At 50.4% G+C, this 13,677-nt stretch overlaps 1 protein-coding gene across 1 annotated transcript in view; it reads right to left on the bottom strand.

Moving 5' to 3' along the window:
• Positions 1 to 10,070: 10,070 nt before the first annotated feature.
• HAPSTR1 (HUWE1 associated protein modifying stress responses) overlaps positions 10,071 to 13,677 on the bottom strand; it is a 24,328-nt gene continuing 20,721 nt past the window's right edge. Inside the window, exon 5 of the mRNA XM_077773184.1 lies at positions 10,071 to 11,007. Coding sequence (XP_077629310.1) covers positions 10,763 to 11,007 — 245 coding nt within the window. The 3' untranslated portion in view covers positions 10,071 to 10,762. The remainder of the gene's footprint in view (positions 11,008 to 13,677) is intronic.

The raw sequence follows: 13,677 nt of genomic DNA, 5'->3' as shown, positions 1-13,677 counted from the left end.
AGAGAAGTCAAGCAGGTTAGCTGGAGGTCACACAGCTCGTCAGTGGTGGAACCAGGATTCAAGTCCAGACAGCCTACACCCAAGAGACTGTACACCAGCTTTACTTTTCTTAGTCCTTCGGTGATGTTCCGTTTCTGTAAATAGTGGGGTTTAATATTCTAAACCAGCCACTTTGTAATAAAGGATCCCGTGCTTGTAATAACGAGCATGATGGTGTGGGAGAAGAGGCGATTTTCTCTATGCTGAGACCACTGAATGCCACCGTCCCACTGGCGTGGATGAAAAGCAAAGTCAAGCGCATGAAATGACGCCAACATCGTGCTGCCTGGCGGATCACAAGTTCCAGGGAAATAAGAATTGTGCCGTTTTCGGGTAAGGGCAAGTCACACAGGAGAGGAGAAGCACGGTCCCACGGTGCGGTCACAGCTGGGCCCCTCCCAGGCAGGTCACTCTACCTCTCTGAGCCCAGCTTCTACACCAGCAAAAGAGGCGCACACACATACGTGCTATGACCGTACCGTGGGATTCGCCCGTAAAGCACCCGAGAGAGTTGAGCTACGTGGCGATGAGGACGCTGGGCCCCTCTCACGTGCCGTCACATCAGCTCCTGCAGGGCTGGCAGATGGGGCTCCTATCTGGTCCCCAGCTTGCTCCACACTGGGAAGCCCGAGCCTACTTTGTCCACATCCCAGAGGCTAGGGGAAGAGTTACAGCCGCCATGGGGTCCCTTCGCAGAGCCAAGGGCACAGCCAGCACCCCATGTGGCACGGCCTGGGAACGCGAGGCAGTGGGAGGTCCGGGGGGCAGGGTCTAAACCCTGAGAGCAAGTATCCGCAAGTTAACAGCTCAGATTGCTGAGCACCTGGGACCCCAAATCCAGGGCTGGACAAGCGGAGGCCCAGAGAACTGGGCAGCTGTGTCCAAAGGAACCTGGAGAAGCGCCCACCCACTTGCTCCCCTGGGGTCCTGCCCCAAGGACAGCCTCGTCCGCAGGTGCTCAGACGGACAACGTGAGCGTCCTGAACGGGAAGCGCGCTCTGCAATTCACCGTGGTGTCGGGGCTGCCCGCTTCACCCGTCTGTCCCCACAGCCTCCTGAGTGCGCGTCAACCCCGCAAACAGGCCTCCTGCGGTTTTCGCCTGCAGCCTGGGATACTGTCACCCAGCTTGAGAGGAGACGAAACAAAGGGCAAGACGGGCAGCCCGCTCGACCAGATGAACAGATCATCACAGAAGCAGGGCTGGGGGGAGGGCAGCCCTTAAGGGGAAAGGGGAGGGCTGTGCGATCTGGCCGCAGACACCCTGGGTTCAAATCCTGACTTCACAGACACCCTGCTCACCCCCACCAGCCCTGCCCTGGAAGGACTGTCCCTTTAAGGCCCTGGTGGGCGGGCCCAGCTGTTTCCGTGGAGCTGCCTCACAGTCTTCCGAATTCCAGGCCCAAACAGGAAGTGAGTCACCACAGGAGAATGCAGGGCTCCCAGCCTCAGGGAGCTGCTGCTCAAGGGCAACGACGTGTCCCCCCCCTCCCAGGGGGTCAGGTCCCCCTGCTGGGGGTCAGGCATAGTGGGGTGCTTGGCTCAGGGGGAAGTGCGACCATATTTCAGCATCTGCTTGTGGGGGGAGGGGGCGGAGGGCTGGCTGGTGTGTAGTTGACAGGTCTCACACTCCACCCAAGTTCATGGGGCGGCCAGGGTCAGGCAGATCACTCCAGCATCTCTGACATCTCTTTTCAGATGCTGGCCAGGCTCCCCAATAGCCGGGGTTGTTGCACACATACTAAGACAAAGCTCAATGATTTACATAGGAGGCTCGCACACTGTAAGGTCGTCACCTGTGTCATCCCTACTTTCCAGAAGAGCAAACTGAGGCTCAGGTGAAGGTCACCTGCCCGAGTCCTACACCACCCTGTACTCCCCAGTCCTCGAGAACTCGAAAAATTAAGTGTTTATTTACTTTTGAAAGAGAGAGAGAGAGAGAGAGAGAGGCAGAGAGCGAGAGAGACACAGAATCTGAAACAGGCTTCAGGCTCTGAGCTGTCAGACAGAGCCCAACACGGGGCTCGAATCCATGAACCCTGAGACCATGACCTGAGCCGAAGTCAGACGTTCAACCAACTGAGCCACCCAGGTGCCCCTAAAATATTGTTTAATATTTATTTTTGAGAGGGAGAGAGAGAGAGACAGAATCCAAAGCGGGCTCCAGGCTCTGAGCTTTCAGCCCAGAACCCGATGAGGACTTGAACTCACAAATCATGAGATCATGACATGAGCCGAAGTCGGACGCTCAGCTGACTGAGCCCCCGACGCGCCTCTAGTCCTGGTGAATTTGAACCCGAGCACCAGTTCAATAAGAAATGTGCACAAGTGCCTTCCAGACAAGTCGGGAGCCAGACAGACCCAGGGTGAGGATCTGATTTGACCTGGTTTGGCCACGCCCTTCCCCCTCTCAGTAGAGATGCCCTCACCCCTTCAACCCTTACTTACTGGCTATCTACTTGGAGACAGGCGCAGAACGAACACTCAGCCTCCAGGAAAGCCAGACCCCAAACAAAAGCAGACCAGTAAATAAAACCCCAAAGAATAAATGAGAGACAGAGCGGGGAGCACAATGCACAAGCCGGAGAGGATCCGATGGGCTCTCCTGTGAGAGGATGTGGAAGAGGAACCAGAAAAGAACAAGGGGACAGCCTTTTCAAAAAGCGGGCAGAAGGGCATCTCAGGGGCACATGTAAATCGGAGAATTCCAGTCTCTGTAAACCTTGCAGCGGGTGTAAACACAGAAGGAGGGAGAGCCCTGTATAGGAGAAGGTTCCAGTGGACGCTGCCAGCCCCCCCCCCAGGACAGGAAATCCTCCCCTCTGGCACCCACGGAGGCCAGCAAGGGTGACAGCACCCGCGCCCCAGGCTTGGTTCCCCGGCCTCAGACGGGGCCAGCTTCGCACTGGGCCTGCAAACACCTGGCTCCCACTTCCCCAGGCTGCGAGGCTGAGAGGACAGCAGAAGCACAGGCCCGGTGACCCCGCTGGCCAGTTACCCATGCCGGGGATATCTGTCGGCGCTCGGGCTTCCGCAGCTGGAAGGAGGCCCACGCGGTGCACAGAGGCAGCCCGGCCCGGGAAGCTGAGCCAACTTGATCTTGATCTCTGGGGCTGCTGGGTCCCAGGCAGCTCCGCGGGAGCCCACCTGCTCGTGTTGTGGGCGGGTTGAGGGCGCCGCTGGGAACAGACAGTTCCTGCCCTTTGAGGTGGATCCATGCCGAACCTGGGAGTGTCACCTAAACCGTTCCTGGTGACACTCGACACCTAAACTGTCCACTGACCTCAGCGCACCCCAGGCCGTCCTCCCCCAGAGCGAGCTCTCCTCTCGCTGGGGGCAACTTCCAATCCATCACTTACCAGCCCTGGGAAGGGTCATCAGCTCCCCCGTGGAAACATGGGGCGCGTGTGGTCAGGACTCAGAACTCTGTGCTCACCACATGCCAGGGACCCTCCAGTTTTAGGCATTAGCTCATTTTATCCCCGCAACCCTCCTTACAGATGGGGAAACTGAGGCAGGTGGGTAAAGACCTTTCCAAGATGGGCAACACTGTAACCACGAGGCTCCAGGCTCCCCCAGGAGTGGCAACAGGCCCCGCACAGGGCTCACCAAAGCCTCGGCTTCTCGCCTGGTAAAGGGGCAGACGAGCGAGCGCGTCTTCTCCAAGCGCCCGGGTCCAAGGCACACAGACTGCGAAGGGCAGACTTCTGGGAGACCCAAGGGCAGACTGGAGTGGGTCCGACCCCTTCTGTATATGGCTTTTCAGACACGCGTGTGTCGATGTTTTATGAGGCACACCCGGTGCCTCCAGACGAGGTAGGGAGACTTGAGGGGTGCCAGGTCCGCCCCGATATCCTGGGATTGGTCCTCGTGATACGCGCCTGTGACAGGGTTCCAGGGAGAGATGACGCAGAGGCCCACACCCGGGAGGCCCAGGCTCTTCCCTGCCCTGTCAGCCCGGAGGTCGCGGCCCACCCCCAATGAAGCTGCAGGCCACACCCGCCCAGGTTCCTGCCAGAGGCAGGCTCTTCATTCAGGACCTTTCTGCACAATCTCCCCCCAAGGGCATGTACTAGCAATGTTTAAATGTCAACAGTGGTGACCAGGTGGCAGGACTTAGGATCCATTTCTGCTTCCTTCTTTTACAGATACCGTGTCCTCAACCCAGACCCTTTGTGTTCAGTGTGTGTGGGTGGAGAGTCCAGGAATCTATCTGGAACCTCTTTCAAGGGGACACATTCCCAACCAGGTGCAGGAGAGCCTGTCCTGAGGGCGGCACACTTGCTGGTCACCCCTGGTGAGCCAGGGCTCAACACGCCCCAAAGCCTTGTGGGTGCAAACTTCCTCCTGCCAAGCAAGCCCAGGAAAACACCCTGCCCCAGAGGAATGCACTGGTCAAGTCCAGACTTCCTCAAAGCCTGAGGGACCGAAGGTGGACGGGCAGGCAGCCCGCTGAGGGAGGGCCGGCAGAGTCCAATACCACTGGATGCCTGCCCAGTCAACAATCGGGAAAAGGTCCAGAGCAACAGTCCCTTCTGCGTCCTCTGCAGAACACACGGAGGCCCTCAGATGGGGGTTCTCTACTGCAGGGGCCTGGAAAATGCTGGCAGCTGCGGCCCACCCCAAGGAGTGCCATCTAGTTTGCCGTGGGCACACAGCCTGAGCCCGGCTGGTTTTGGTGTGCACTCACACAGAGAGCCATGAAATCTGAGTGGAGAGAGGAAACAGGGGTGAGGGGAACCGAGGCTGCAGGGTAGCACAGAGGTCAGGAGGGGCCCCTCCCAGCCTCTGAGGAGGGAATTGAATCCAGCCTGATGGGTGACGGTGACCACGCTTAATGGCTAACGTGTGTGCGCTGATGACCACGGGCCAGCTGTCATCCCAGGCGCCTTCATCTCCCCAGACCTGTGCCAGGGCCTGTCTACACCCCACCGACCCCGAAGTTCTGCTCTTAATCACCACACCCTGGTTCTGGAGACACTGTGAAAAGCCCACAAGGAAAAACAGGGACTCTTCACGAAAACCTTAAAAACCTCAAGCCACCTTTTATCTACTCACTCATCCAAGATGTGTCCAGGAGCCTACTCTGTGCCAGCCAGATATCCGGAGAGCCTGGGTTTTCAAGCAGGTCGTGACATCGATGTAATAGGATCACACACAGCAATCTGTGTCGTCAAACAGCGAGAAACTGAGAGGTGCTGTGCACCGGACAGAAAGAGAGGAAGCGCTCTAACTTCTCTTAGTTACTGTGTGTTGTGTGTGCGCCTCCACGCTGGGTCTCAATGGCATAGGTACTTCATACTGTGGATCGCAGCCCAAAACAACAGAATGAGAAACACTGAGGATGGGGAAGAGACCAGCCTTAAGATACCAAGTAAAAGTGTAAGCGAACACAATTCCATAGGTTTATGTCAACCTAAGCCTCAAGCAGCAAATCAGAACTCCTTGGTAGTTACTGATTTCTAGATACACCTTGAAGCCAGCACTCGCCGCCATGATTAGGAGCTTCGCCTTGCGAGAAGAGATGGGGAAGCCGTCAACCTCGCCCACGGCACTCAAGGCCAGTTTGGTAGGTGTTCTCCCATTCCCCAAGGTATCTGAGCCCTGGCACCACCACCCCACCCTAAGGAGTACCGATGGTCTGAGAACCTTCCCTTGAATCTCGAAGTCACAGTAGCACGTACCTTGGTGGATGTGTGGAGGACATCTGGATCAAGAGTCGGTCCACTGGCCCAGGTGCTGAAAGTGGCCAGGAGGGTTCATGGTGGGCTGCCTTGAGGCCCCCCCAGGCCGCCTTTCTCACAGTTCTCAGCCTGCTCAGGCTCCTCACTGCTGAAGCTGGAGAAAACCTAAGACTCCTGAGGCTCTCAGGTTTCAAACTGCACCAGAACATGATGAAATCAGTCCACTTCCAATACTGGAAATCCCAAGTTCATTTCCCACAGCGACTGACATCCCCAAGGCAGGTTACCCAACACTGACTCCTAAATAACCATTATTTTTAATGGCTACATATGTAAAAGACAAATACTAGGAAGGTTACCCTCCAAAACCATTCAGCCCTTACCTTTGGGGAGGACAGATTAAAAGGGCCTCTCTACTAAGGTCTGACATTTTAATTTTCCTTACAAAAATGCATGCTGGAGCGCCTGAGTGGCTCATTCAGTTGAGCGTCTGACTTCGGCTCAGGTCACGATCTCATGGTTCACTGAGTTTGAGCCCCACATCGGGCTCGCTGCTGTCAGTGAGGAGCCCATTCCAGATCCTTGGATCCTCTGTCCCCCTCCCTGCTCCTCTCCTGCTTGTGCGCCATTAAAAAAATAAAAGCATGTGTTAAGTTTTTCTTAATATACCATTGCAAAAATTATCAACCACATTCCAGAGCGCTCAAGGGCACCACTGGTGAGAGTGAGTTTAATGTAGGCGTAAAGTACCCAAGAAATTCAACTCGCTGACCTTGACCTCGGTTTTTTTTTTTTTTTCCTAATACACTCATTTCACAGACGACGAAACCAGCCCAGGAAGGCACACTTACCCAGGTTCCCACACCTAGTAAGTGGTGGAGCCAGCATTCAAATCCACAGGATTTCATGTCAAGATTCTTCCTTCATACAAGGGGGCAAAAAAGCAAATGAAAATGTTAAGACCACCCCTGTCTGCAAACAGTCCAAATCCCCAACAGTGGCTCAGATGCTGGGAGAACATGTTGGCAAGAGCCTTAACCAGCACTTGGCAGGTCCTCTGGGAGGCCCCGTTAATATTTTAAATATGAATTCCTTTGAAGCGTTTTACCTGCAGAAATGTCTCCTACAGCAACTTACACTAGAATATCCACTACTGCACTAGCACTAATTATGAAAAGCTAGTACTATTTGCTTATCAGGTTATCGGCGTATCTATTCAGCGCAGAAAGATCTGTACACACTGTTAAGTGGCTGTGTGGCTGGATTTTTAAGTGTTTTAAAGCGTTAACGCGATACAAAGGAAATGAGAGGCCGTCGGAAACTCGCAATGGCATCGGTGAGACTTCCCAGCTTCACCAAGGGCCGCACGATGTGCGTCGGACCCTCCAGACCTGCGCACGTCGTAGGCCGCCGTCTGCTCAACTCCATGAAGATCGTGCAGGTGTTAGGTCTTGTAGCAGGAAGTCCAACGCATCAGGATAGCACCCGGGGTGATGATGTGCCGGCCAGCCTGGGCGTGAAGGCCTGGCGCTCCTCTCTCAATGTGGTCCCGTCCCAACCACCACACACCTCACCAACCCTGCAGGGTGGCGTGTGCAAGCCGGCCAGCACGAGGAAAGGTCACCTGAATGGACCAGAGACGTGACAGCTTTCAGGGACGGGGAGCAGGTACTGTGAGCGCCTGACCGCAACCACCTCCTGTAACTCAAAGGGATGGATCTTCGGTTTCTTTAACTTTCAAGTGAAACAACGGCTGCTTCTGGCAGAACCTTTCGAGTCACTCCCCAACCCTTAGTGTCCTGATTTCCCCAGCCACCCTGTAACCAGACACCTAAGTCACCCATCTATTGAAACGGCAGGCTCTAACAATATGAAATCTGATGCAAGGAGATAAATATACCGACATCGTCACAATACCCCTCAAAAAAAAATCATGACAAAAATTCAGTGATTCGTTCATGGTAATTTTCTAAAATTAACTATGCGGCCCGTGTTCCCAACTCGGTCCCTNCCCGACCTGTGCAGGGAGCCAGCCAAGCCCGGCTTCCAGTGCTGCAGGGAGCTCTTCCGGCCCAAAGATACAGCTATGCAGTTTAATGGGTCCCCAAAGCCCTTAGAGGAAAAACACATGTAGGAAGGTTCTTTTCTCAAAGACTGAACTTGATTTGATTTGATCAAAAAAGTTAATTCGGATGTGGTGACCAAAACAAAACCGCAGACAAGCCCCGTAGTTTTTTGGATTTTTAAATTATTTATTCGTTGAATGATTGAAGGTGTGTACCATGACTCCAGTTGGGTGAACCACATTGAAGAATTTGACTGTGGGTCTTTAGATTCAGCCAAATGCTTTCCATTAATTTTGCTCTATAAAATCTAAACATGATAAGTAAGTCGTGAACGCTTCAGCCATGCTCAGAACACTGCACGGTAGGGATGAACTCAACCCACTCAGGCCAAGTGAGGGCGACAGCAACAGGTCTCATGAGCCGGGAGGTCTACAAGAATCCGAGGATCTAGGGGAGGTTCTGTTCCCCCAGAGTAAACCGTTCGGTTTTAAAATTCAGCCTACACTGTTCTCAAGAGACTGAAAAAAAGAAAACCAATGTCATTTAAAAAGTACCACACGATATGCAATCTTCCATGATTTGTTTGCATCTAAAATGGCACAATCGAAGGCTTCAAAATTCTAGCAGTCAGAACGTTTTCCTATAAGAAATCGTTTCCCTTTCTACTCCTAGACTTCTTAAAAGTTATTTTGTGCTCAGGGGGCACGGGAGAGAGGAGAAGACAGAGCGGGGGTCGGGGGAGGTACCAGGAGGTTGACAATCTCACTGGAGATTAAATGCAGTGGAAAAAAGTAACGAATGCTAAAGTTTTTAAAAAGTTTAATGGAGCCAGTAAGGCATATAAATCGTATTCTGGCAGACATTAAGACCTGCTTTCTCTTACCAAAGAAAATGGCACATGTTTTATCAAAATTTGACAATCGAGAGTAAAGGGTACTGAGATTCAGTGTCAGAGCACCAACTAAAATGAAACAAACAAAAAAAAAAAACAACCAAAAATAAAAAATTGCTACTCGATTCGGAAGGAGAACTAGAGAACCAAGGCATAAAGGGGAGGTTATACAAGTGTTCCTCAATCTCAAAATCCTTTAAGAAGAGGAGTTCTGGCCACTTGTGAGCAACGCTTCACTCCACCAAACGCCAATTCCAGAATCTAAATTTACAACAATAGAAAAAAACAAAGGTAATTCCAAATGCATTTCTGGGCATATTCCAAAAGGAAGCTTTAAAGTATTCGTGATACACAGGCTCGTCTGTTTCAGGTAGAAGTCTCCCTGCTATTATATTCAAACAAAAAAGAATGATCCACTTTTTGCAAAAATTTTGAAATACCTCTCTTTCAGTCCTAGTTTTAGTACGGAATTGACTTTTTGTTCTTGTTTTTTAAATAAGGGCTGTTATCTATATGAATACAGAACTTGAGCTCACACGTTTCTAACAATCCATTCACCTCCCACCCAGTCAGTCCATGAATATTATGGTTAACTTAGCAAAGTTTCTTCACAGAAAGATATTATTAAATGGCTGAAGGAGTTGCAAACTTTATCAAAGTGCTGTGAGTAATTACTGGAAAAACCCTTACACTGATTTGCAATGGTCTTTTGAGGATAAAAACAGGAAGTTAACTGATACTGGACTACAGGTTTGCAAGGAAACATTTTCACTGTCCTACTTGATATATAATATAATAATATGATAGAATAAATTACAGTACCTGGCAGGCTGACATCAGTTCTTCATCTAAAAATGACTATCATTCAGTTCAAGATATGAAAAATGCAGATGAAGCATGCTCTAAAACATTGTGGCTACAAGAGGCCTTATAAGGGACTCAAAAGAGGAATCTACTCAGAACCTTTATTTAGGTCAAACTAACATCTAGAGAAGCCTCCATGCGATTCCATNCTACTTAAGTTGCGATCGCGTCGCTGGCAGATGAAAGACTGTTATCTTCCACCAACCCCTACGGAAGCTGCGCGAAGCGGGGCATTCATGAAAAATGTAGGACAGGACACGAAGGACTGGAATACCTACCCTCCCCCACCATCCATCTCCCTCTCGCTAATACTGAACAAAAAGGAAGCCCATCCTCCAAGTTCATGGCCTCCCTACTGTACGTCCCCCTTGAATGCAGTCTACGAGTTTTCATTTACCCTAAGAAACAGTACCCTGCATGGGAAGTAGTACTTGTTTTAAAACGGGAGTATTTTACGCCTACGGGGTCAATCTGGGGGGCACTTTAATAATCATATTGCTACCTTGAGAGCGCTAACACACACAAAGTGAATCCAATAAGGTTCTGTGTATTGATTCAATATTAAGTATTAATTGCATGACCATCATAGCACCTCTTTACATCACACAATCACCAGAATTAGAAACTGCTTGGAAAACTAAAACCAGGGCACAGTCCAACCACTAGAAGTTGCACACTGTTGACTAGAGAGAGACCGTGGGCGTGGTACGGGGCCGCTGCAAAAACTGGCAGCCTGCCGATTTGACGAGGAGGCCAAATCGTGGGTTTGAGATCATTTTAGGAACCTGGCAATACTGTTGGAGCAAAATACTCAACGCAGCAGGAAATGGACCAAAAAGGAAGAAGGGAAGGGGAGGAGGGGGGAAAAAAAGCACTCTATAACCAAATAAACATCTGATATTTCCTTTCCCTTTGAGAATAAATACAGTTAAGGTCACTTTTAGCCTTGGAACGGATATATGTTTGCCTATGATGATCTTGCTAATGACTACACGATGTCTGATGTCCTCTGCTAGGATTATAGTTTTAGGAAAGCCATGGTTACAAGAGGCATCTATTGGAAATACCTAGAGCTTCCTTTTATGGCAACCACTACAGAATTCACTTGTCTTAAACAGTGAACAAGGAAAGATGGCCTCATGTTTCCTTTGCAATAATAGTATATGTTGAGGATCGAGTGGCTTTCAAGCAGCATGGTGGGTGTGAAAATGTCTGCAGTTTAGATCATTCTGTTGCGTTTATGGGTTGGTGAGTCTGTAATGACATCGCCACACTGGGCTGAGGTACGCTTTCTACTTCCACCATTGTCCAAGTGGAGGGCCATTTCTTCTGATATGAAAGTGTTCAAATCGACATCATGGAGTCCATTTCTCCTTCGACTAGCATTCGATCCACTGCTTACATGTGTAGGAGAGCCTGGGGTACTCGAACGCACGCTTATACTAGCCATTGCACCACTAAGACCTAGGAAGAAGAAAAAAGGTTTTAGAGTTGCTCGATAATTTAACCCTCTTGAAAGCAACCCACTCTACTTTCAACGTTTCATAGCGTCAGAGGTCTGCCTGTTTCCTTAAGGAGTCACCACGGGGCAGTTAGGTTTTCTTGTGGAAAAACAAATCGCAGGGCTTTTGATGTAGGTGTTTCATCGGGAAGAGCACCGATATTTACAGTACGGGTAATTACCAACTCTGGGAAGCGGATCTTGTCACGAGCACCGTGTCAGGTGTACGCACAGATCACAAAACTCTCCCATCAACTCTACTGGGTATACACTGCTTAGTTTATGGCTGAGGACAGCAGGTGCTCACTTTAAACAGGGCATTTTGGTTATCCAGAGTTACCACCCCAACAGATCCCCCCAGCATGTGTATGTGCATGAAGGGGAGCAATCATTTCTAACTGATCATCCAAAATCATGGACTCTGCAGCCCAAAAAAGGGGTCACTATTAAAAAAGTATGCAGGGGCCTCAGGCAGAAAGTGAGTCTGCCCTTGGACAAAACAAGCTCTATGATCACCCCCGGTCTGGAACTTGATTTGGCAGACATTCCTCAGGGCAACCTAACTCATCATCACGTATGAAGCCTCAGAGGAGGAGGCAGCGCTGATGGTAGTATCAAAAAACCCTCCTGCCTTCAAGGCTGAATTAAATCCAGGAAAGACCCAGCACCCAACGCTGGACACTCATTCTTCAGATTCTTGAACAGTATAAAGGAGGCAAACGTATGTTCCACTCTGAAACGTTCAGGATGACCTATGAAAGGCCCGAGTGAAGCCAGGAAACATTACCCACAGCGTTGAATTTGAAAACCTTAACATCACAGAAGATGGATTTCCCTTACGAACTTCCCCTTATGCTACTCTGGCCTCACGCAGGGATTTTGTTCTTGCTTGGCTAAATTGATAGACTATGACCTAGTAGAATTAATGTTCCCAAAGAACACAACTTGCACCTTAAATTTTAATAGAGGTTGGTCTGGGTAGGGGCCCATTCTTTGTAAACTCTGTTAATGTGATTTAAATTTGAATGCTGGGAAAAAATTCTCTGCTTTCTGCCCCATTAACTCTGACCTTGTTCTTACCCTACAAATACTCTGTGAACATTCTCAGGCCCCTCGCTTCAAAAGTCTCCCTGATGCTGATCATGTTCTGCAACCCACACCTCTTCCTGCTCTCAAACTCCCTACCTGGCAGCCATCAGCCCCTCACTGCTCTGCCTGTGGAAGAGGTGTCCTTCCCCCACCCCACCCGGGTGGCCAGAGGAAGGGTGGGCATGCCAGACTTTAGCTCTAAACCATTGCAAGGCTGGTGCCTACTTAAAAAAATAGAGGCACTAATCTTGGAGTACTTCCTGTGTCTGGCGCTATGTAAGTACTTCTAATTTTCATGCTCATAATGATCCTACGACATCTGTATGGCCTGTTTTGCAGATGAAAAACGGAAGTTAAAAGGTTAAGCAAGCGACCCAAGGTCACACAGCTAGTAAGCAAGAGCTGGGGCTCAAAACTCAAGCACTGATCTGACATTCCCCTTGACTGTTACACTGCCCCCTCTTAGAGTCAACAGGGTTTCAGCATGAACTGGTTACAGGGGCTTGGGCCTGGCCTGCCTCAGGCCTCGTGAAACAGTCCCTCTCCCTTCCTGCCCGCTGTGGCTCCCACACCACCGGAAGAGATGTACACTGCCACGTAGCCCGGGAGGGTCGGCCCGCGCCTCCCTCCCAACATTTGCACCTGCAGAGGCCTGGCCCCCAGCTCCTCTGGCACCTACGCCACACCCCGCCCACCAAGGCTCCACCTCTCCTATTTAGTCCCTTGCTGGTTCCGCTTTCCTCCTGTCTGAAACTCTCCCCTCCTTCCTCAGTGGCCTGGGGGGGGGGGGAGGGCTCTCTTCCACTTTAACAAGTTGGATGACACCCAGGGTGGTGTCCTCAACCCCTTAGCTTACCTACGGGCATCATTTTCCACGCGACAGGGATCTCTCCTGGTCACATGGGCCCATCCACAGCTCTTAACTGCCTGCTGGGCCTCTCCCATTTAACAGCAAAAAAGAGCTATGCTCCTTCTTCCTCAGGCCATGCAGATTTATTAAAATAAATAAAAGGGAAAGAAACATCTTGGGCTCATTTCATACAGCGCCAAACAATCATGTGATTCATTTCTACCTAATGTACACGGTGCCTGGCACACAGCATCCGCTCAATTCTGCAAACAGGGGAGCAGTTCCAAGTCCTACCCATTTTGACATGCACTGAAACCCAAGGCTGCTGGCGTCCATTCCCCTCTCCAAGGCCGGGAAATAAACCCAGCTGGCTCTCCCCTCTTAAATCTTTGCTGTCAAGTTTTTAAAAACTCAAGTTATTCCCAAATTGCCAGCATGTTTTTTTTCCCCAAGTTCTGTGTGCTGTGCTTTTTTTTTTTTTTCCTAACCTAGCAGCCCTAAACAAACTACTAAAGAGTGTCCGTGAACTTAAAACAAGAACCTTTTCATAGCAGGTTCATAATGCATGAAGTCCTAAGGGAATTATACTGCAAAATTTGGGCCTTCAGCACAAAACTCCGCTAACTAAACTTCAGTAATTAAACATAGAATCCCCTTTATCATTTGAAACCAACAAAAAAACTCAACAAACCCC

This window comes from Crocuta crocuta, unplaced genomic scaffold (assembly GCF_008692635.1).
Source record: "Crocuta crocuta isolate KB4526 unplaced genomic scaffold, BGI_CrCroc_1.0 scaffold16, whole genome shotgun sequence".
NCBI lineage: Eukaryota > Metazoa > Chordata > Mammalia > Carnivora > Hyaenidae > Crocuta > Crocuta crocuta.
Note: the sequence above shows the minus strand (reverse complement) of the source record. Positions and strands in the feature narration are given on the sequence as shown.